Source organism: Haliotis asinina, chromosome 5 (genome assembly GCF_037392515.1).
Source record: "Haliotis asinina isolate JCU_RB_2024 chromosome 5, JCU_Hal_asi_v2, whole genome shotgun sequence".
NCBI classification, from domain to species: domain Eukaryota; kingdom Metazoa; phylum Mollusca; class Gastropoda; order Lepetellida; family Haliotidae; genus Haliotis; species Haliotis asinina.
The window spans coordinates 46,643,254-46,668,649 of record NC_090284.1 but is presented as its reverse complement, the minus strand read 5'-3'; the positions used below and the strand labels follow the sequence as shown (position 1 = coordinate 46,668,649).

General features: G+C 38.5%; 1 protein-coding gene across 1 annotated transcript in view; it reads right to left on the bottom strand.

Annotated features, from left to right (window-relative positions):
* Window positions 1-25,396, bottom strand: part of LOC137284620 (uncharacterized) — a 161,484-nt gene that overhangs the window by 12,422 nt on the left and 123,666 nt on the right. Inside the window, exons 26-32 of the mRNA XM_067816510.1 lie at window positions 11,790-11,909; window positions 8,845-8,920; window positions 7,906-8,032; window positions 6,840-6,925; window positions 5,032-5,128; window positions 4,080-4,170; window positions 2,294-2,404 (exon numbers count right to left, since the gene is read on the bottom strand). Of these exons, the coding sequence (XP_067672611.1) occupies window positions 2,294-2,404; window positions 4,080-4,170; window positions 5,032-5,128; window positions 6,840-6,925; window positions 7,906-8,032; window positions 8,845-8,920; window positions 11,790-11,909 (708 nt within the window). The remainder of the gene's footprint in view (window positions 1-2,293; window positions 2,405-4,079; window positions 4,171-5,031; window positions 5,129-6,839; window positions 6,926-7,905; window positions 8,033-8,844; window positions 8,921-11,789; window positions 11,910-25,396) is intronic.

The window sequence follows — 25,396 nt, the reverse complement described above, 5'->3', positions numbered from 1 at the left end:
AGGGGAATTACACTGTGACGACTTTACTATGACAATTCCTGCAGGAAAAAACCCAAGATGCAAGTCTTGAATCTTTTGATTCACATAGGTTGGCTGAAGTGTATGATCTGATACCCGTGCTTCGAACAGTTCAAAATTAACATTGAGGCGTTCGGTAAGATAAGTACACTGTTCACTGTCTCTCAGCTCTCAGGGTTGATGTACACTCAATGATTCTTTATGTTCCCAAACATACATCAAAGGTACATCAATCCATGCACCCTCTCGTGACCAGTGAACAACTTATAATGTTTACCTGTTGTATATGGACATATATAGAGGAAGGGATGTTTACCTGTTGTATACGGACATATATAGAGGAAGGGATGTTTACCTGTAGTAGATGGATATATATAGAGGAAAGGATGTTTACCTGTTGTATATGGACATATATAGAGCAAGGGATATTTACCTGTTGTAGATTGATATATATAGAGGAAGGTATGCTTACCTGTTGTAGATGTATATACTGTAAATCACGAAATTTTTGCGTCATGATGTTTTTGCGACTTGCCTAATTCTCAAAAAATAGTTTAGTTTGACAGTTTCAAAGCTAAGTTGTATCTGAAAGTTTTATCTGAAGTAAATCCAATCACATATTAAAGTTTGCCGCTAATCTTCATAAGATAAGCTTAAAACAGTTCAAAGGGATTAAATCAAATGAAATGAATCTAATAAATTGGCACTGATGAAGGACCGGTTTAGTCTGTGTCGGCGAAGCTGTTGATCTCCATGAAAGTGTCATGAAACCTATCCACACCCGCTGGATGGTCTCGGCCTTTCAAACAGTCTCTAAGAAAAGTTTGTTGCGTGGTTGACGCCTGTCTGGACTATTGGATGTACTGATTGTGTGACTTTTGTTCAGGTATCCATTGTTTGACATGTGACACGTGAGTATGAGTAATACTAGTAATCAGTCATTCTTCGCATTGTTGTCACTGCTTAATATATGTATTGTCTAGATCTATTGTTAATTATATGAAAAGGTGAATAATAAAGAGAAGATAGGACAGGTTGTTTGCTGATTATTCATTGCATTCTACCAGCAAATTGCGTCATGATATTTTTGAGAGCTCAAGTCATTCACAATTTTCGCAAAAATATAATGCTCGCAAAAATTTAATGATTTACAATATACAGGAAGGGATGTTTACCTGTTGTAGATGGACATATATAGAGGAAGGGATGTTTACCTGTTGTTTACGGACATATATAAAGGAAGGAATGTTTATCTGTCATGGATGGTATATAAAGAGGAAGGGATGTTTACCTATTGTAGATGGATATACATATAGAGGAGGGGATGTTTACCTGTTGTAGATGGATATACATATAGAGGAGGGGATGTTTACCTGTTGTAGATGGATATACATATGGAGGAAGGGATGTTTACCTGTTGTAGATGGATATACATATAGAGGAGGGGATGTTTACCTGTTGTAGATGGATATACATATGGAGGAAGGGATGTTTACCTGTTGTAGATGGATATACATATAGAGGAGGGGATGTTTACCTGTTGTAGATGGACATATATAGAAGAAGGGATGTTTACCTGTTGTAGATGGCTATATATAGAAGAAGGGATGTTTACCTGTTGTAGATGGACATATATAGAGGAAGGGATGTTTACCTGTTGTAGATGGCTATTTATAGAAGAAGGGATGTTTACCTGTTGTAGATGAATATATATGGAGGAAGGGATGTTTACCTGTTGTAGATGGACATACATGGAGGTAGGGATGTTTCTCTGTTGTAGATGGCTATATACATAGGAGGGGATGTTTACCTGTTGTAGATTGATATATATAGAGGTAGGGATGTTTTCCTGTTGTATATGGATATAAATAGAGGAAGGAATGTGGGGGGAGGCTGGAATGTTTACCTGTTGTAGATGGACATATGGCGGAATGTTGGAATGTTCACCTGTTGTATATGGACACATGAGAGGAGGTTGGAATGTTTACCTGTTGTATATGGACATATGAGGGGAGGTTGGAATGTTTACCTGTTGTATATGGACATATGGCGGAAGGTTGGAATGTTCACCTGTTGTATATGGACATATGGCAGAAGGTTGGAATGTTTACCTGTTGTATATAGACACATGAGGGGAGGTTGGAATGTTTACCTGTTGTATATGGACATATGAGGGGAGGCTGGAATGTTTACCTGTTGTATATGGACACATGAGGGGAGGCTGGAATGTTTACCTGTTGTATATGGACACATGGGGGGAGGTTGGAATGTTTACCTGTTGTAGATGGCAATGGCTATGTTAGCTGGGTGTGGGATGGGAAGGGGTATCTCCAGCTTGTCAAACACCTTGTGTTCATACACAGCCTTCCATGGACAGCTCTTGTCTCTGTAAAATCATAGCAAACAGATGCTTGTGTCAACAACACCTTCAGTATCATATTGTCCAGTTGAATTGCACAGTAACATTACTGTTACAACTTTGGTAATGCAGCTTATTATAACGCAACAAATTCAAAGCTAAATAGATTTTCTATTTATTAGTCAGTTTACTTTTATGCCACACTCTGCAATATTCCAGCCATGGTGGAATCTGTTAATTAACACTGCAGGCCATGTATATACCAAATCACAACAGTCAAGACAAAACCAAGTTAATGTGGTTCCATTTGTGCTTATGATTCCAGTCAGACATCAGCTGATAGTCTCAAGCCTAAGTGTAGTAAATTTCCATTTCTTAAGGTAAGTTCAGCTAATAATGGTCTACACTGTAACACTAAAACCTACTGAACACAATGCCAAAGACCATGTTTGGGCAAGCAGACTCAAAGGTTTTTTGGCACAAACTGCGATTCAATCATAAAATCCTGAAATTGTTTGGGTCTTTTTTCAGCATAATCCAACAGTTGATAATTATGAACATTACAAGACAGGTATGATACTTTTAGGTTAACATCTTCCTTATCATATCACATTATATCCTGACATATTGGGTTTTTGATTGTTTAACGGTAAACTATTTCGTGAACAAAACATGAATACAATATTTTAACATCATTCAGCCTACATTCAGACAAGATAATTTATTTCATAAACTGTTGCTTTCCCATGCATGTCATACATTTTCTATCGATTATCTGTCACTGCAGTTGAAGCAATCTCAAATTCTTGCCAGATGTGACTTCACATGTTTTCAATCATTTCGTTGACTGTTTATTTTCAGCCAATGTTGTAATAGTTAGGTAGGCCTGTTGTATCTAAATACTTGCACTATACAATCAAACATTTCAAATTGCAGAGATAATAAACAATTCCCCTTTCTGATTTACTCCAACACAATTTTAACAGCAGCTGAGAACAACCACCAGCAGAAGCAGATTTCCAATGTATTTTATCGTGTAGAGTAGCATATATGGTATTGCAAGTCCCAGCATTCCCTGTCCATCTAGAGCCTTATTGTTATTGTCTAGAGTCTGATTACATTGCCGGTTACTGGTCTTTCTGCCATTGAAAACCTTCTGTTAGCAACATTTAAACAGCAATAGTTTCTGTTTAGAAATAAATTTTGTGATTCATTGCTGAATAAACATAATAAGTTTTTCAATTTTTTTATGCCATAAAAATGCATTTATCAGCATGGTCACATGACCAGTAATGTGATCTTGTAAGGTAGTATGTAAACTAAGGAGGCGGAACGTTAAGGGCATCTTAGGAGTAGAGATTTGGGACTTTTATACGTTTGATTAATGAAGTATATTGCATTAATGATCCCCAAGTTCAAGTTAATCTGTTGTTTTTGATGCCTGAAAACAGTATACTGATGTCCAACTGATAGCTGGGATCACCATGTCGGTTGCTCCTCATGGATTTCGCGCATTTTCGTGCTATAAATGGGAATCGTAATGGCTGATTGAAAAAACGTGATGATGAGAGACATAAGACGGGAGGATAATAAAGAAGTTATTATCCATAAAGTATCATACCTCTCTTATTATTCACTAACGTCTAAACTGCCAATCAAACAACAGATAATTATGAACACTGTTAAGTGTGATATGTCTGACCTTGGTGTACCGAAGCGTGTTGTGTGAATCAGTTTCTGACTGGGATTAAAGTAGCCAGAATCTAGGGTCGGTGCCTTCACTGTGATATCACCTGCAAAACAGTACACATACAAGAAATGTTAAGACTACAAGCAAAACAAAATCAAAATGAGGAAATCTTGGTAGTGGTATAATCTGTCTGCATTCTATAAGTCTGAAGACACAGCTTGGACATATTTACAGAAAAACGATATGATATAAACAAGCTAAAAAGGGACCATGGTGAAAAACAAGGATTAATCATTGGAGATGACAGGATGCAATAGCAACACAGTGGGTCTGTTCTTCGCAGCATAAAAGTCAAAGTTGTTTATAGGTAGCAGTACAGAGATATCGTTTGTCAGTCTCACAGTCCCTGAACCTGGACCTCCCTGCAATACTAAATCCCTAAATAAAGCAATTCTAGATTTCTTCAGGTGTAGGATTTCCTATTTCATTGCCACTCCGACTAAGACTCAGTCTCTAAGATACACTTTCCTCAGCTGGGAGAAAATACAAGGGAGATAACTCTGTTTGGATTATTAACTCATCACACTGCGAACACATTACATGGTAACAATTTATAATGCAGCAACAACATACTTTGCCAGTCCATTTCCAAGTACTGTTGAAAACTTCAAAATCTTTTTTAAATCATTGTTTTGGTACACCTACGGAATACTGGATACCTATCAGCAATATTGTTTAGTGTCATGTCACCCTAACACTAAACTGTACCATAACCCTAAACCTTACCCATACCCCAAACAAAAGTAAACTTGCTTGTTTTCAAAGACGACAGAAGGTATCCGGTTTTCTATATTCTTTCCATTATTTTTTGTGTCATGCCAGCAATGTACACCTTGACTGTTAACGGTAACATCTGATATGTGTTCAATGGAAATAGCCACATCAACCTTTTGACAATACTCACTGGTCGGTGTGTGGACCTCTGTGATGAGGTCAAGGTCATCACTGAACTCAGCAGTGGCCAACATGTTCACGTAGCGGGACAAGTCGATATGATCCACCTGAAAGCAGAAAATTTTATTCATTGGGGAATTTTATATTTTTTGTGTGTTTTTTTACAATTTGTTCACTCATTTACAGGTATGGTACCTGCAGTCAAAAAGTTGGGTAATTTTTTTCCATCTTTCTGCTGCTCCCAATAAACCACTTGAGTGTGACAGTCTGTCAAAGCTGGAAAGTTAAAACAATGCTGCAATATAACACCGGCATTATCATGTGCGACGTAAGTCTCGGGCCCTCATCAGTTAAACAACAACAAACTGGAAGTAAGTTTGGTCTGATACAAATAATTACGTAAAGTATTCAGACTGATCCAGACAATCCAGTGATGAACTAAAACATCAATATAAGCATATGATGATGGGCATGAACCTAGTCAGCAAGCTTCCATAAGTCACCTGTCAGAACAAGCATGTGTTGCTGATCCAGTTTAACCAGAATCCTCACTGATATAACAATCAGCATTTGTACCCCAAAACACCTACATGGCCATATCCCATCATTCCTGCACATGTAACAGTATTATTACCCTAGAACACCTATCTGGACATATTCCACTTATTCCTGCCTCTGCAATGGTAATATTGCCCTAGCACACCCATCTGGCTATATCCAACCTGTTCCTTCGTATGTAATGGTTATATTACCCTAGAACACCCATCTGGCCATATCCCATTAACTCATGCACATGTAACAGTATTATTACCTTTGCACACTTATCTGGCCATATCCTACTTATTACTGAATGTGTTATGGTATTATTACCCTAAAACACCCATCTAGCCATATCTCACCTTCTCCTGCATGTGTATTGGTATTATTACCCTACAACACCCATCTGGCCATCTCTCACCTTCTCCTGCATGTGTATTGGTATTATTACCCTACAACACCCATCTGGCCATCTCTCACCTTCTCCTGCATGTGTATTGGTATTATTACCCTACAACACCCATCTGGCCATCTCTCACCTTCTCCTGCATGTGTATTGGTATTATTACCCTACAACACCCATCTAGCCATATCTCACCTTCTCCTGCATGTGTATTGGTATTATTACCCTACAACACCCATCTAGCCATATCTCACCTTCTCCTGCATGTGTATTGGTATTATTACCCTACAACACCCATCTAGCCATATCTCACCTTCTCCTGCATGTGTATTGGTATTATTACCCTACAACACCCATCTGGCCATATCTCACCTTCTCCTGCATGTGTATTGGTATTACTGCCCTACAACACCCATCTGGCCATATCCCACCTTCTCCTGCATGTGTATTGGTATTATTGCCCTACCTACAACACCCATCTGGCCATATCTCACCTTCTCCTGCATGTGTATTGGTATTATTACCCTACAACACCCATCTGGCCATCTCTCACCTTCTCCTGCATGTGTATTGGTATTATTACCCTACAACACCCATCTGGCCATCTCTCACCTTCTCCTGCATGTGTATTGGTATTACTACCCTACAACACCCATCTGGCCATATCCCACCTTCTCCTGCATGTGTATTGGTATTATTGCCCTACCTACAACACCCATCTGGCCATATCTCACCTTCTCCTGCATGTATATTGGTATTATTACCCTACAACACCCATCTGGTCATATCTCACCTTCTCCTGCATGTGTATTGGTATTATTACCCTTCATCACCCATCACTTTCACTAACTGGGTCATTGCTACGCAAGACATTTTACCTTCAGTTCAAAATAGTTGTCAGTCTCTTCCAAAGGCAGCAAAAATGGCTTCGAAAATACCATGGCTAGCTTCTTGCAGGCAAAACCTACAACACGGGGAAAAGGAAATCATTTCACCACTAGAAACCTTTCATCCTACACATTGCAATGTGATTAAGCTATCTCGGGGATGGCGACACGTGAAAGTAATTTCCACGGAAAATCAGCTGGTTGTTTGGAAGTCCATGGATTGATTGAAATGCATTTAAATCCGCAGACTTTCGCTGATTCATGGAAAAAAATTGCTGTCCCTGCTTTACAAAGTTTGCCAAACTTTCTGATATTTTCTCGAAGTTTTTTCATATTTTCACTATGACAGTTACTTTTGTTTCAAGCCATTCCCACCTGAAATTATTCCTCACTTCTTTATCGATATCAGTGATTAACAATTCTTGATCACAGGTCAAACCTTTCACCATATTTTTGAAGATAAATCACTGAAATAAACTTTTGGCATTAGCGCCAGCATTTGCATATACCGATGTATGTTTAAAATGACAATTTTTATTGGCTGCATTGACTGAAGTGATCCAATCGCAAGTTAGGTTAGAAAGCAGTTAGGAAAATGGAAGTATGGGTTTGTTTACCGATTCTATAATACGAAATTCTGAAATTTGATAGCCCAAGAGACACAGATGTGGGTACTTGACATTGATAAGCAGGACCTCACCCCTGAAAAATATTTTCTTCTTAGATTTAGACAAATCTCAATATTGATTGATTTGCAGTTAAATCCACGGATTTCCAAGGATCCACAGAAAATTGCCATCCTTGCTATCTTGATTACAACAGATTGCAATTACAGAGTAGTTGATTCCATTTCACTGATCCCAAATCCAAATGATGACCCTGTTCTTCTTCAGTTTTCATATGTCTAAATCATAATACAAACATTTCATAATACAAACATAATACAAACTAGCTGACACTCATGTCTGGAAAATCTTGATAGATAATATCACTATAGAAGCTTTCTATAAGTAACAAATATCTTTAATGTTTGTTTCTATCACTGTCTTTTGGGCACCTTTCCAGTCCTTGGGTTCCAGATGCATACTCTCCCAGAACTCATCCTCTGACTGGAGCTGCATCCGTGCCAGGATGTGTTCCGGGTAGAACCGCTCCAGCAGTTTGGACGTCAGCAGGATGGTCAGCTGGAATTCAAGACAGGGCAGAATCGATCATCTCATCCCACAGGTAGAAATCAGTGTACAATCGTTTCTAGCTTAAAACCCACTGCCATTTTCATGCACAGTGGGGCAAACCTTCATACAATAGTAGATTTGGGGATGATGCATTGTCTTTGTATTTTCACCATCCCTAGTATTGCCGAATAAGCATAACAAGGAGCAAGTGAGTGAGTGAGTGAGCTTAGTTTTGTGCTGCTTTTAGCAAATAGTCCAGCAATGTCACAGCTGAGAAACACCAGAAAAAGGGCTTCACACATTGTACCCATGTGGGGAATTGAACTCGGGTCTTTGGCGTGACGAGCGAACGCTTTAACCACTAGGCTACCCCACCACCCCAAGCATAACAAGGAACAGTGCATATCTTTCAGGAATAGTAAGTCCCACAAAGAGAAATATGTGTTGATTTCAGCATCTGAATTTGTAAATTTGTTGAAAATTCAGTGCTTTAAACCTTGAACCCTAAGCTGAGTTGATCAGTTTTGTATCTGGATTGTGTCTGATTTAGTCTCTAATGAACAACAAACTCCACACACCGACAGGTAATGAGCTGTCTGAACTGTGTTTGAATTAGTGATTGTTTATAAATAATAATACCATTGTAAACATTCAATAGTGAGTTTAGCAACCCAAATGGGTCTGCTTTAGTTCCCTTTTGTCATAAACTGCAAGCTCCACAAATATTGGCATTGGTATTGAGGTTATAAGTTGATATTTGATTTTTGTCTTAATTAGTGCCTCTTTTCACATGTTCAATGGAGAACAAGATCCCCACAGACCTTGAGATCCTTCTCTGGCAACTTTATCCTCCTCTGCAGGTCTGGGTACAGTCCTGTGTACAGCTTCCTTTCTCTCCTACAACACAGAAACACCCCAGTGTACACACTAACCTGGCCCAGCATTCAAAATAAGTTATTTTCAACAAGGACTGCCAGATTCTCAAAATCACCTGCCTGTCAGTTGGTTACTATTTGGACATGGTATATGACGATATTCGTCTTATTCCATGATAATAATATCATTATTAATTCACTCACAAATCTGATATTACACAGTTAATTCCTTTCTTACATTGGTATTAGTTTTTCAGTATGTTACAAATTTCATTTTATCATACGAAGTAAATGAATATTTTTTCGTGAGGAGGTAAGTTTTGGTCAGGGTTGGCAAGTTTTACATCTAACTATTCCTGTGATCTGGCAGAAAGTTTTGGGAGTTCTGTACCCTGGTAACACTGCTGCTTAACATTCTCACATAATATACATGAGGGAAAGAATCTACAATGGCAAACTTTAAAAGGGGGAACAGAACATGAATGAGTGAGTGAAGTTTAGTTTCATGCCATGCTCAGCAATATTCCAGCTATATGATGGCTGTCTGTAAATAATCAAGACAATCCAGTGATCAAAAACATGTGCATCGGTCTAAGCAAATTGGGAACCAGTGATTTATGTCAACCAAGCTGACCCTCCAATCCTGTTAGTTGTCTCTTTCAACAAGCATGAGTTGCTGAAGACCTGTTACAACTTTGTTCTTCATGGGTTGAAAGCTGAAATCTGAGAGAATACAACATGTGCATGTGTGTTCTCTCTGTATCCAAGCATTCATTCTCCTGCTGAAGGAAAAATCATATACGCCAAAATGTGTTCCTTATAAATAAAGAAATTGACATTTGTAAATTCTTTCCCTTATGTGTACCACTCATACACAGACTGGATATTATGTATGCTTCGATCAAAAAGTTTATGTCAGAAATAGCCAAAAAATGATGGGTGAGCTGAAAGTATCATGGGCAAAAACTAGCACAGACAACATTATCATGATCTAAAATTTCATAATTCCCACAATCTGAAAATATGCATGCAAGAGGATCTCCTTTCTTAAAGAAGATATCTAACATGAAAAATTCATAACTTCCACAGGTCCCCTTTCAATCTTCAATCAGACAAACATGGCTTGGCTGCACAGCTGCCAAAGCCTGGTGACGCCATGTAAATATTTTCGACAGATGGGAGCCCTGCTATTAGCATTGAGTAAATACTGTCACACTTGACATTAGCCAGAGACAAGCTCTGTATCTAAGACACAAGTGTTGATACTTCCAGTGTTTACAGGCTGGTTTTTCTGGGGTTTATTACCCTGACTTATCAACTGATTTGATTAGTGGATCATAACGGGAGTGTTCTGGCTTGTCTTCATGATACATCCCAAACTTGTGTCTTGTACCACTGACTGGAGAGCTGGGCAAGAATAATGGCTCTCTGTCATAATGAGTAATTAATGATAACACTGCCCATAATTCATAATGGCGCCTGTCGCTTGAAGAGAAAAAGATTCTGTATGCAGGATAGTGTCTGGGTTGTTTTACACAGCTTTGAGCAGAGAAAAGCTAACTAACATCTACTCTCTTTACCAAAAAAACAGTTCCTGTATTTTCTTCAGAAAGTATTACAAAAGGAGCACAGAGACTTCTTCATTATTAGAAACTCTAGACATGCCTCATGTTCTAAACATGCTTGGGCTGTATTGAGTATATTTGTTTGTGGGTCTGTAAGACAGACTAGAGATCAGGTTACGGAATTTAAAAGTACATGATATCAATCATGAAAGGAATATTTTCAAAGCAATCCATCAACCCTATTGTAAAAATATTTATAACTGCTCTAAACATGAGCTGTCTACCATAGGGTGTTCAGGTGGCTTGTATTTGTATCCCATGTTAAAGATTCCTCTGATATGTATCCTCTGTGAGTATACAATGAAGTTAAAAAAGTCCAGATATGTTTAACTCCTCTAAAAAAATGTACATTTGAACAAACACTTCATTCAATGCCGTGGAGTGAATACAACAGTCAGGTAAATCTTGAGAGTGATTGAGTGAGGATTACCAGCATTCCAGCTACATAACAGAGAGGGGACACCAGAAATGGGCCTAACATGTAGGGGAATCAAACCCAGGTCTTTAGCATGATGAGCAAACACTTTAACTGCTAGGCTACCCCACAACCCCAGGTAGATCTTGTGATCACAAGTGAAGGAGTATGGGTCTATGCTGCTTCTACCCATGTGGGGAATCAAACCCAGGTCTTTAGCATTATGAGTGAACACTTTAACTGCTAGGCTACCCCACAACCCCAGGTAGATCTTGTGATCACAAGTGAAGGAGTATGGGTCTATGCTGCTTCTACCCATGTGGGGAATCAAACCCAGGTCTTTAGCATTATGAGTGAACACTTTAACCATTAGGTTACCCCACAAACCCAGGTAGATCTTGTGGTCAGAAATGGGGGAGTATGGTTTCATGCTGCTTTTACCCATGTGGGGAATCAAACCCAGGTCTTTAGCATTATGAGCGAACACTTTAACCATTAGGCTACCCCACAACCCCAGGTAGATCTTGTGGTCAGAAGTGAAGGAGTATATTTTTAGGCTGCTTTTAGTGATTTTCCAGCAATGAACAGGATGCTGTTATACAAAACAACCTTAGTGCTAAGTCAATGCTAAGGTATGCACTAAGACTGCTTTGTACAACATCGCCACTGACACCCAAATTAGGCTTCATACCCGACATGGGAATCCCTGTCCTGGGTCTCCTTTAACGAAGCAACCTTTACTAAGGTTTACCTGGACTCCCATTCTTTAACACTGAATTAAGATTACCATAACAACTTACGATCACCTTAGTGCTTTGTGCAAGGAAACCCTGAACTTATAATTCACTCACTCTTCTGCCTTCTTCATGAGATCTGTCTTGTATTGGGCTGTCTCATCACACAGCCGTTTGTACACCCCCTCCTCCACCAGGCCAGAGGAGAACGGCTTGAAACACTGCTCTATGAACTTTCTGAAACAAAAAGATACAACCATGAATATACTGCTATGAAAAGACATAACAAAACTTTTGTACTAACAAAGAAAAGCTGTCAAAGTATCCATGCATTCAACACCAATTATGAAGAGACAGGGTTTACTCCATCTGTTGATGAGCAAAAAGACATGATGTCAAAATTGGGATCTTGTCCACTTCAAACCTGAAATGCAGAAGGCATTGTGAGTTGATATCCAGTGTAATATGAAATGTCAAATTCAGCAAGAACTACAGTCTGCTGAGAGAAGAAACAAACTACAAAACTCTTTAACACTTCTGTAAGACCAGGAGGCAGCACATTGCAGACCAAGCTGAACCAGAGGTAGACCAGTGTCTGAACGCATGAGAACATTCCAGATCATATTCGTGTGATATTGTACAATGCATAACATGTTAAACCCCACTTATGTCCTGGTTGACCAAGGGATGCTATTTTCAGCATTCGAAATACCTGCCTGCTCAACTGCTTGGGACGGGTTATTTTCAACACGGACTGATAGATTCTCAAATGCACATGCCCAATGGTCAGGATTAAAATTGGACAGTTCACACGAAGATGTTTTGTGAGCAGTAAGTTTTGGTCAGGGTTGATAAGTTTTACATCTAACCAGTCCTGTGGTCTGGCTGCAATTTTAGGGAGTTTCATACACTGCTATTTTGCTGCCACAGAATCCCCACGAGGAAATTTTGGAATATAAAGACACAACTCAGTGATAACCATAACTCTCAAACAATAACAATGGACAACACTATATAACCAATGACATGTCCATACTCAACAGGTACACACAGCCAAATGGTTGATTGATACAGGTAAGGGGAATAACTCCTCCTGTCTTCTGTTATTTGATTTGTTGTCACTTCACAATCACACAGTAAAACCACAGCATTTGTGTGAGGGAGTTAGTTTAGATTTACTTACAATACTTAGCAATATTTCAGCTCCATGGCCACGGTCTATAAATAATTGAGTCTGGACCAGACAATCCAGTGATCAACAGCATGAAAATCAATCTGCATAAGTGGGAACTGATGTCTTGTGTCAAACCAAGTCATCAAGCCTGCCCATCGAATCCCGTTAGTCGCCTCTTACGACAAGAATAGGGTACTCAAGATCAATTCTAACCCAGGTCTTCTCTGGTCACAGCATTTGACACAGGTAAACAGGGATAAAGTGCCACCACTTCATGTCACATCAATCAAAACTGAAAATGATTTAAAACAAACAAAACACCTCCATTGTCTTTATCTAGACATTTATGTCTACAGTGAAACTAGACACAGTTTTATATGTTCAGACATCATAATTTTCACATATTATTTTCAAATTCCCATACTGTATCCAGCTGCCAATGGATCCAAGTTACTTCTTTCTGGAAAGACGACTGAACATCTTCCTTGAGATGTATTTCATGACATTCTCAAGTGAAGGATTAGAAACTGTGCAGAATTTTCTGAAAAATTGTGTCGATGTAACTAGGACTCTGACAGTGAAACTGTTTTCATCACGTGCATTTAATAGATATTTTAAGTCATATTTTTCAGCTGTTCATTTTTAATCGTCTGATACTGGCCTGACAGCCATTGTTTTTCAAATGGTGCTTTGATATTGGTATGAAACCATGTGACTAACCTGTAAGAAACTTAAACAGATTTAGGTTGTGCCCTTCTCTTAATCAATATAGTGACACCTTATAACATACCACTGCTTAATTGAGAGCGAATCTGGTATATAATAATATAATGGATCCTGGTAGGATTTATCTAAGGGGATGCCTTATATATAGTAGCATTAAAGAAGATGACTGCACCAGTATTGTATAGAGATCTATCAGAAGCCAATACGCAAATCCCGAAACCTTCAGCAAATTGTCAGAAATAATACTCAAATTAAAATGCATTCAGCATTTCCTTTCTCATGGTGTTACAAATAATGTTACTTCTTTGTAAATGTGACTCACATTTTATTTAAAAAAACAACAAAACAAATAGATGAGGAGGCTTACGCTTGGTTTAAAATCATTGATTTGAATGCACTGTTACAAATGAAATGTTAATTTGCTCTAGATAAGGAAAATATGATCTCTGAAAATCCCTGAATTCTGAACAAAATAATGATTTTCCATTTGCTTGCCAAGGGAACCATGTTCGGTCAATAAATCCCCGTTAAAGATATAAAACAGTTTGAAAACAGACCTGAAGCATCTTAAACCAGTCATCTAGGGTATGAGCACCAAACCATACTGTCCAACATAACTCATCTAACAAAATATAGTTTCTCTTCAACCAAAATAAGAATTACATCAAGTCACCCATCCAAACCATTGCCTTGCTTCAAGCTGTACTGAATGCTAAACTCATGGATATATAGTAATTCTCTCCTTTAGAGAGGCCAGATTAGCAGACAGTTATAAGGTTGCCACTCTGTTATTTCTATTTGTTAGATTCATTTAAACTATCAACTATTACCTAAGAGACTTGTGCAAGTCTAACATGTCCACCGAACATTACTACACCCAGAAATCCCTTTAATAGTTCATGGTGTAGGTTTCAGAAGTTCACGACAAATTTGCCTAAACACATACGGATGAATTGACATTACTGCATGAAACATCCCTGGCATGCAGACTCTCTCATTTGTACATGCAGTCCAGGCCTGCATGTCAGCTGGGTGAAGGAGCTGTCTGACATGTCAGAGAATGCAGGTGCTCTCTCCAGGCAGTCTGGCGCTGGCGCCTGTACTTGCATAGTAATGGTGACAGGTGAAAAGAATCATATCCTTTTTAACTTCAGCTTGAGTTCACTTTCAGTTTGAAAATCAATTAAACTTTTTAAAATCACCACTGTTTATTCTCAATTTCCTGAAAATATAGCCTTGCAATAGCGACAAATTGCCTTCAGCAAATCCTATTTGTTTTTTTCTGCAAATGCATTTTCTCACTAGGCTAATGAGAATATGTTGTATTTATATGTTAATGACATTTTCAACAAAAAGTAAACATGCAGTTTAAGAACTAAATTCAACCAAGAGCACTTAAAACAAACATTTATCAGAATTTCCTCCATTAGAGCCACAAGACATAAAACAATTCATCAATAAAAGTATTCATCCCAGCATAAAACAATCATTATCACACCACCAAGAGGAACACAGACAACATAATCAAGCACCACTCTCAAATGCATATCTGAAACGGCACGATATGAAAAAAAAAATATTCCGTGATCTAACTTAATAATGCTGAAACAATGCTACATAAACAAGTCAACTTGTAAAAAGATCCAAAAGCCTTATCACAGACTTCTTCATACATTAAACATAACTTGAGTGCTATGAATCAAGTCGTTCTCAAGTTCTGAAATACTTTCAGATCGCTGTACTCCATGACCTTTGACTCAAAATTCTTGAATAACCAAGTCCTTATCAATTAAAAAACTATCACACACATACTTATTGAAGTGAAGGAGAAACTGGAGCAAATTATGACACATCTAGTTCATATTTCAGTGCCGACTCTAGTGAAGATGTTGTCAGATTATCGCATGTGAAATGGAACTTAGTGGTCAAGCAGATTTCTGGCTCCAGTTAAATCTCTTATGTCTGAGGAAATTAACAAACGCCAGCCAATAATCAAACAACATTTCCCTTTATTTGCACCTCGACATGCAAGCCGTTTCAAGATGAGAGGCAGTTGCATGACCGTCTGCATTCCGTTTTGATAAATTCTGACAGCTATGGCACACTAGCACTCATTGACAACATTTACAGTCTGTAATTTGAATGTTTAAAAGATGTGGAGTTTCTGATTTTCTCAAAAGATGCTCGTGAACACGCTCCAGTGATGTGAAATTCGTGAAAAATGAACTGTTTGTGTAGTAATTTAAACCACTTAATGAAGGATAGATTTAAGTTAACGAGATTCCCTCATGCAACAATATGGCCACAGTTAATACTTGAATGATACATGATGTCCTCAAATACTTTCAATGACTGACAGAACAGAGAATAAGATTAAAATCAGTAATTATGTTCAAAACACACCATTAAAACAAAGGATGACAAAATATGTTTGTTCTTAGAAAACACATTTAAAAAATCAGAATCAGAGATGACCCTAATGAACTACAGAAAGCTGAACAGCAAGTATGTCACAAGTCATATTTTATATGTTGAAGAATAGATAAAATGGTGTTATAATATATGTGGGCGCAGCCTTGGACTGTGACAAAGAGGTTTTATAGTCCATCGTAAGGTGGTAAATTCACACAAAGAAGTTTAAAAAGAACAATTTGTTTGCATACAATTTGCAGTAAGAATTCTATGGGTGTGTATGTATGAGCAGGGGATACATAATTCATGAACTCACGCCATAAATTGTGTTTGAATCAGGTCTGTTTCATAGAAGTTTCTATCATGTGACGTGACTGATAGCAACTTCAAAGGTCCTACAAATTTAATTTTGTTGTCGTTAAAACTTGCATCAAACTGTATGATACATGAATTAAGTGTATTTGAACTGACAAGTTAGGGCTTGTTATGTGTATTTTTAGTGTGGGTGATGGGATGCTAGTTTTAGGGTGTGGGTGGAGTATTTTGATGTATCACAGGCCATATAGAGTGACAGCCTGTCACAGTTCCTGATCCACATTATTTTTTAACTGCATAGCCCTCCTTGCAATGCTAAGCCCAAAAGGAAGCAAGTCTAGATTTCTCCATGTCTGAATCTTCCAACTCACTGGGACTCATTTCTCACTCTCCAAGCAGGTCTGTGTGTATGTGTGTGTGATGTGTGTGTGGTGTGTGCATGCATGTGTTGGTGGGGTGGGGGAAGAGCTGTCCCCACTGTATGTGTATTTTGTTAACTAGGTGTAGACAGATGGCTGACAAATCATGTATGCGGTCAATGTGTCAATATACCACAATCTAAGAGCCAATAATAACACGGAGAATGCTTCATGAAGGTGTGAGAATCATTTTGTGTGTCCACCTAATACATACCTGAATGAGAAACCACTGGGATACAAGCATGTAGTTCATCATTTCGATGCTAAACTTGTCTCTTGTATGCAAAGCCATGAAAGGTGCGAGCACACACTTAAGTAAATTTACATGCACTCGAGTGCAAAACCAACTTAAATGTCCACATAATTACAACTATTTCCGTAACATGTATCTCCGAAAAAGTTTAATTATCACCTAAACCCAATGTTTGTGCTCCCCTGAAGCATCAAATCTCATTTGGAGGTAATAAAGTTTTTCCTTTTCAGAGTAAATGGCAACAAGGCCGAGTCTGTCTGGTCTGTTCACCTGAAGCAGGTGCAGCGTTGCTAACAGATGCACAGTGACGACAGACAGTTGTCAGGGACACACTTTCAACACTACCTCCATAAACAAGCCACACACACACATCCATGCGTATACTTTCCCTGCTTCCAGATAAAGTGAGTAATCTGTACCCAGTGGGGTGAAGGTGAGACTGTGAGGTGTGCATCTATCCCTCCATCATCAGTCTGACTCCATCTGTAACAGCTGAAGTTGCAGCTATCCATGCCTAGGTCCTCTTCACATATCTTTATTTCCTTTCTCACTTCAAATTTCAGTTTTGTCCCTTTCAATAATTTCCACCTACCTGTGCTACATATTTCCATCCATTCTCATCCATACTAATATCAAAGTAAACACCATCAAGTTATGCTGGTCAGAACACCATCACATCTACACTACTAGAAAATTCGGCAATATTTCAATATATGGCTTCAAACACCCCTGTCATCCTTTCTGCTCACCCCTGCCTTACGTTCCTGCACACCCCTGCATTCCTCCATGCGCACCTCTGCATCCCAGAAATTATCATGGGCTTCACTGCCTTCATCCATGTTCACTACAATAATCCCCCTGGGCATCACTGCCTTCCTTTTCTGCTTATCATTACACTCTTCCCTGCCCACCACTGCACTATCAAAGGGCATCACTGCATTCTTCTTCTGTCCACCACTGCATTCCACCCTGAGTGCTCATCACTGCACTCTTCCCTGCCCACCACTGCATCCCCATGGGCATCACTGCATCTTCAATCTATATCATTGGTTTCTTATGTGAGATTCATTAGACAGAGGAATGTACCCATAACACTATTTTCTACGAAGGTATGTTCTTATAAACACTTATCAGAATTATCAGAATAATCCCTTGGCACCAAATCTTTGCATTTCCATTTCACCCTTCTACAACAATTATAGGTATCATGAAGCCATCTTGCAAGATGGAAAACAAAAATAATATCTCTTGTCACATATCAAAACAACATTATTTGGTGCCAATATAGGCCTCTATGAACTGCAACTGTGTTGGCAGGTACTCACTCAAAGGCAGTCATGCTGCCATGGCCTGTTTGAAACAGTTTTCTGAAGAGTCCTTGGGAATTATGGGTAATTGAAAATACATGTCTTTCTAGTTTTGAAATGATTATTTTCAATATTTCCGGTTTGGTTTTTTAGCAACAGTGTTTAGTGCTGCCAGCGGTGTTATAATTTTGAATAGAATGGGGTCCCATAGAGAGTTACTGTGCACATAAGTGAACATGGTTGGACACAACATTTTAATTTTTTTGTTTCGTTGCTTGCTTGATGCTGTTCTCAGCAACATTTCTGCAACATGGGGGCAGTCTGTAAATAATCTAATCTGAACCAGACAATCCAGCAATTGGCATAATGAGCACTGATTTACGCAATTGGGATACGAAGACATGTGTCAGCCACCAGATCACCTCAGTCATTAGGACCAGCTTAGGTTGCTAAGACCAATTCTAACTCATATTTCCACAGGCATCACATTTAACAGTAATCAAGTAACATGATAGTGTGAAGCATAGCAATTGTTACAGTGTTTTCAGGTAGAGCAACCCAGCTGACTACCCTCTCATCCAAAACATTGATAAAATTGAGAAGGGTCCAACATACTATGAACCATCAGTTTACTTGCTACATCTGATACAGCTAATTCAGTTTCGTGAGACCTGCACTTCAGCTATACATTCTTGCTTTAAGAGAATCAGGTGGTCAACCTAGTTAACTTGGTTGACACATGTCATTGTATCCCAATTGTGTAGGTCATGCTGTTGATCAGTGGATTGTCAGGTCCAGACAGATTTACAGACATTACCATACAAATGAAATAGTGTTGAGCATGGCAATAAACAAACAAACAAAATTCACGCATTAGGCTCGATGTAAAAATCTGCTTCAACCAAGCAGACAAATTTGGTGAAACTTATTGAAAGATAGGAGCAAACTTACACAGCACAAGAAATCCATGTTGGAGTGCCAGCACCAGTGAGCCTGCTTCTAATCAGTATACAAACATGTCTATCCCTGCCCAAACAGTTTACCATCTTTTTCTCATATATCTGTTATCATATTTCTATCATCAGTAAATATTTCTGATAATGTGGCTCCCAGAGCAGAGTCAATCACACTTCCCATGACAGTGGTATTTTGATAACCTTCTCCCACTAGGGAGGTCTGATAGCCAATGGTCTCTGTACACAGCTCTCAAACAAACATACTGGACTGGCGAGCCTGGTCAGCCTGGACAAGTGTCGAGGTGTACTGATGGTACAGTGACCTGTTTGCAAGGAGCTAGTCTGTTGTATAGACCCTGAAGTATATATATCCAAGAAAGCCCATGCAAGTCTAGAAAATGTGGCAAGTCTAGATTTCCTCAACTCAGAAAATGAAGAAAGTCTCAGGGCTCCATTTCATTATATCATTTTTTTTCACTATGAACGTTTTTTCAGTAAAATATGTTCATTTCAGAGACTAGCTGTTAGTCTAGCAAGGAGCCGACAAGTATAAGCTTACATTAAATTAGTCTCTAAATATATGTAATTTTGATTATAACAAACACATATAAAAAACAACGCATATAAAGGAGCCCATGGGAGGTCAGAGATTCAGGACCTGAGGAAATCTAGACTTGCATAATTTAAGGCTTTAACACTGCAGAGAAGGCTTGGAAGGTGGGGAAAATGATTTGGTTCAGGGACTGTGAGACAGACTAGTATGAACTGGACCATCCTTCACACAAACACATTGGGAATAGATATATGTTGATAAATGACCCTTGATGATAAAAGTTTAGATCAGTTAAACAAGTGTGTGGTTCTACTGGATGTTTATATTGTCCATGAGGATCTGTAAATATCACTGTGACTGACCCAGTATACACATCCTTAAAACTGTTCAGAGATGCCGAGAACCAGATATATGTTAGCCTGATTTCAATTTGATTGAACCAGAGACCTTCTGCTCTCTAGAATTTCACTGACTCCCAACGTTTCATTCACACATCCATGTTTCACTATCTAAGGATATTTTGCTCATATGATGATGTGTATGTGTGGCTGCTAGAACTAGTCCTGACTGTAGTGCTAGCTTAATTAGATATATTGCTGTAGTTAAGCATGAATACCCTACTCTAACACATTATACTGACTAAGCCAATCAGCCCTTGTTGTACCCATTTAAGCAGAGAACCAGACAGCGATCAACAAGTACCATATTTTAATGTCTTTTGGTATGGCACAGCCAGTACATCTGTATCACATGGAAGTCTCCCACAGGGAAACCATGTTCCGCTGTCAACCTGTCAACCTGTCAACGTCAACTCTTTCCAAGAGGAAAACTTCAGCCCCAGTTCAAGTCTTTACAGATTGAAATATCTTAAAAAGTGTTGTTTTTTTTAATTCACAGAATTACAAATTAAAAAACAAGCAAACTGAAAGACTTGCTTATGAGCTTTAAATTGAAACAGAAGTTTTCATTCTCAGCTTGCATGTTAAGCGAATTCTAAGTTCAAAGTATGGAAACATATTTAGCTACTTATCAGATGGACTCAAGCTTCAACTTCTGAAAGAGGTTTCCTATCCCTGCCTTTGTAAACAAGTAAGGGTCATGGAGTCCCTGATGCAATAAAATGTATCTGGTGAGATGGCTGTGATAAACTGCAGATTTAGGAATCTCCAAGCACAACAGTCTACAGCTGCTGCCAAACTCCTACACAGAAAACTGCCATAATGGACCAAATTCGTCAAAAACCATGCCTCAAGACTCTCAGTCTGCCAGACTTTAGATGCCTGCATCTTCTGATTTCCCCAAATTGTAACTTTGTGAAATCTTTCCCAGAATGTTGCCATAATGTCTGATCTAATGCGGTAAATGAAAAGGGCTTTCTTTGATCATCAACTCGATGGAGCTTCTTGCCGAGAGAATCCTGTGAAGCTCAGGGGCTTGTGGCGATTACACCATCCTCGGCTCCAGTCTGCCCAAATCTCAATATTGTCCATTTAATCAAACCGTGTCCGCTCAGCCAGGATATACACCAACAAGCCTTTATCCAGACACAGGTATTGGCCTGAATTTGCGTAGGAGACATGCCAATCAGATCCATAAAATTTGCCCAATTTCAGCCCCTGTATACACATGTCCATCCTCACTTCTGATGCCATGTCATCTTTTAGTCTGATGAAGAACAGAAAAAAAAATGTTTCCAAAACTGCTGGCATTTCAGTCAGATCCGATCCACATCTTGTCTTCAGTTCACGGATGCTGTGCGAGTTAGCTGGGAAAACATCCAGGGGTCACATTATGATTGTACATTGACTTTGTTGTTCAGGCATGTGGGTTAATTTCATACAGACTACTAAAAACGGACTATGTATTTGGGGAGAATGAATTCTTAACAGCTATTAGAATGCTCGGCATCTCATGAATGGATTCCCTAAAGACACTGTGGCACCACTTGGCTCTTCTAGTTTATACCTCAGTCCATATCTTGACTTCAGTGTCTGCCGAAAAGAAATCAGCAAATATTTCATAGGTTTCTTCTTGAATTAAGAGAAAATAATATGCAGGGGAATTTGTAGGATTTGAGAAAATATGCCTTTGTTACTGATGTAATCTGACATACACAATCAATTTCATCCAATTACACACTTATTTTCGTTAACATTTTTCATTAACAGGAAGAAGACAGTAGAATAACTAGGCCTTGAGGAGAAATTTCTATTAACAGAATTGGCCATTTTATGCAATTTTCACTGACAGATCTCATATCTGTATTTAGGGTCAAATGTACTTGAATTATATGTTGAATGGTAAAGAACAATTCCATCACCAAACAAGATGTGAAACAATTTTGTCATAATCACAGGATAAAATCTTCATTCTCATTACCTTTAACTCTTCAAATTGAACATCTCAAACTAAATTGACCTTGATTAAATTGCTGGCTTAAATGCAAACAAACACAACGCAAGGCGAATATCAACTGGTACAAAAATCATTTGCAATTATGCATTATAGCAATCAAGTCAAAACAAACTCATGTTTAGGAAATCTGAAACCCAGCAGTCTAGTTTTTCCACTCATTCTAACTGACTACAACTATTACAGTAATTGCTACACTGAACCAAATTAAAATGAACTTTTGGACCACTTCCCATTTACAACACGAACCAAGCATTGATGGAAAATACCAAAGCAACATCGCAGAAACACTGTTTGAGCATGTCCAAAACATGAAATAACATAAAGCAATTACATGTCTTCTTTTATCTTGTATCAAAGCATTTTCCAACAAGAACGAGGATTACAAGATAATTCCCAACCTTTTCATTGAAATATATGTCTATTTGCCAGTAGAAGACTTTATCTATGAGGGCAGGAACTGACATATTTCATCCTTTCTGCCTCAAACTTGTCAAACTTCAACTGATGATGGTAATTACTCAGATTCCTTATAACTGCAAGTAGTCAAATGGTTAGTTGACTCAATGTCAAATGTTCCTCTTCAAACTGGGGTAAAAACTACTGGAAAAGATTTATTTATCCTTTTGGAGATGATCTCTGGAAACATTAACCTTCTGTTCACTGAAGTGGCAGGCGTGATGTGCAACTATCTTTGACCAACAGGTGAGACTGATTCGTCAGGGGAAGCTTTGATGTTGACAACTGTTGGTCCAGTCCATTCCCACTTGACAGGTTTTAACACATAACTAAACTTCCCCTGACTAATCTGTGCCTGTCTCACTCCAAGGAAGTGTGCAGCTTTTCCAATCAGGATTTGGCAGGATTGTCATATCCATGAAGTGATTTGGGCGGCTGTTGATGAGTTTGGAAGATAATTAGTCAAATGGAATTGAAATGTTTTCTTGACACGTAGTTTATCATTTAGAAATGTGCACAGACATGAAGGTAACTTTGCCACAACATCTTAATTTGGGAGATTCTTTCTCTGAACATTGATGAATTAACAAATCTGTCATCTCAAAAACTATTTTAACTTCACTGGAGGCACCAAGCACAATCTGGTTGAGAAAAAACAAAACCAATCTGTGGTTCAGAGTTGACTAAATGGATCTGATAGTAACTGTGTGTAGCATTGTTACTAGTGCAACATTGTATCCCACTGTACCACATGCACTGGGACCACTGACTGTTTCTGTCCCATACAACTGTGATGAAACTGGCCTTTTACTGACATTGTCATAAAACAACATTCACATGGCCTTTTACTGACATTGTCATAAAACAACTTTCACATGGCCTTTTACTGACATTGTCATAAAACAACTTTCACATGGCCTTTTACTGACATTGTCATAAAACAACATTCACATGGCCTTTTACTGACATTGTCATAAAACAACTTTCACATGGCCTTTTACTGACATTGTCATAAAACAACTTTCACATGGCCTTTTACTGACATTGTCATAAAACAACATTCACATGGCCTTTTACTGACATTGTCATATAACAACATTCACCTGGTCAAAAGAGCACCATTCATTAATACTTGAATTTACAAATATGCATTGCTGAAATTGTTACTACTTGTTCCATTTTTTTGCAAACAAATTAAATGTTTGACTTACAATTAGTCTCTGAAATGAATGTATTTCACAGAAAAACAGCTCACAGTAAAAACTAAAGAAAATATAATGAAGGATCCCTGTGGCTTGACACATTTCTCAGATTTGTGTGGGCTTTCTTGGCTATGTTTCAGAGTCTGTATTACAGACTACTTAAATGTGTGCTTTCTCTGGAAAATCAGACTGTTAACAGACAAACAAGCGCGTAATTTCTTTATAAAACATTCATGACCCAATCCATTCTCATCCTTATTTCTGTTACAGCAGCAACCACAGATCCCTTTGTTACTCTATCTGGAAACTCAAAGTTCCATATCACACTGTTGTTTTTTAATGGCATTACTGATTAGTGTTTGAAAAAATGCACAACTTTACAAATGTGATTCTACGTTAATCTACCTGAAATGGGAGTGAGTGTCGTTTCATGCCTTTTCATCTATGTTCAAGTCACGTCATGGCAGGGGCCACCAGAAATGGGCTTCACACATTGCACCCACGTCTTCAATGTGATGAGTGAATACTTTAAACACTATGCCAATCCCAATGCTATACTTCAAAGAAATTGTTGGCCTTATGGATAATGCTTTTGATAACTACACTGTAGGAAAAGCTTGATACCACACACGGAATTTGGAGTCATGAATGAATAGTTTCTTTTTCCTCACTCCATGTGGTTCCAGAGATGTTGATAACTACACTGTAGGAAAAGCTTGATACCACACACGGAATTTGGAGTCATAAATGAATAGTTTCTTTTTCCTCACTCCATGTGGTTCCAGAGATGTTGATAACTACACTGTAGGAAAAGCTTGATACCACACACGGAATTTGGAGTCATGAATGAATAGTTTCTTTTTCCTCACTCCATGTGGTTCCAGAGATGTTGATAACTACACTGTAGGAAAAGCTTGATACCACACACGGAATTTGGAGTCATGAATGAATAGTTTCTTTTTCCTCACTCCATGTGGTTCCAGAGATGTTGATAACTACACTGTAGGAAAAGCTTGATACCACACACGGAATTTGGAGTCATGAATGAATAGTTTCTTTTTCCTCACTCCATGTGGTTCCAGAGATGTTGATAACTACACTGTAGGAAAAGCTTGATACCACACACGGAATTTGGAGTCATGAATGAATAGTTTCTTTTTCCTCACTCCATGTGGTTCCAGAGATGTTGATAACTACACTGTAGGAAAAGCTTGATACCACACACAGAATTTGGAGTCATGAATGAATAGTTTCTTTTTCCTCACTCCATGTGGTTCCAGAGATGTTGATAACTACACTGTAGGAAAAGCTTGATACCACACACGGAATTTGGAGTCATGAATGAATAGTTTCTTTTTCCTCACTCCATGTGGTTCCAGAGATGTTGATAACTACACTGTAGGAAAAGCTTGATACCACACACGGAATTTGGAGTCATGAATGAATAGTTTCTTTTTCCTCACTCCATGTGGTTCCAGAGATGTTGATAACTACACTGTAGGAAAAGCTTGATACCACACACGGAATTTGGAGTCA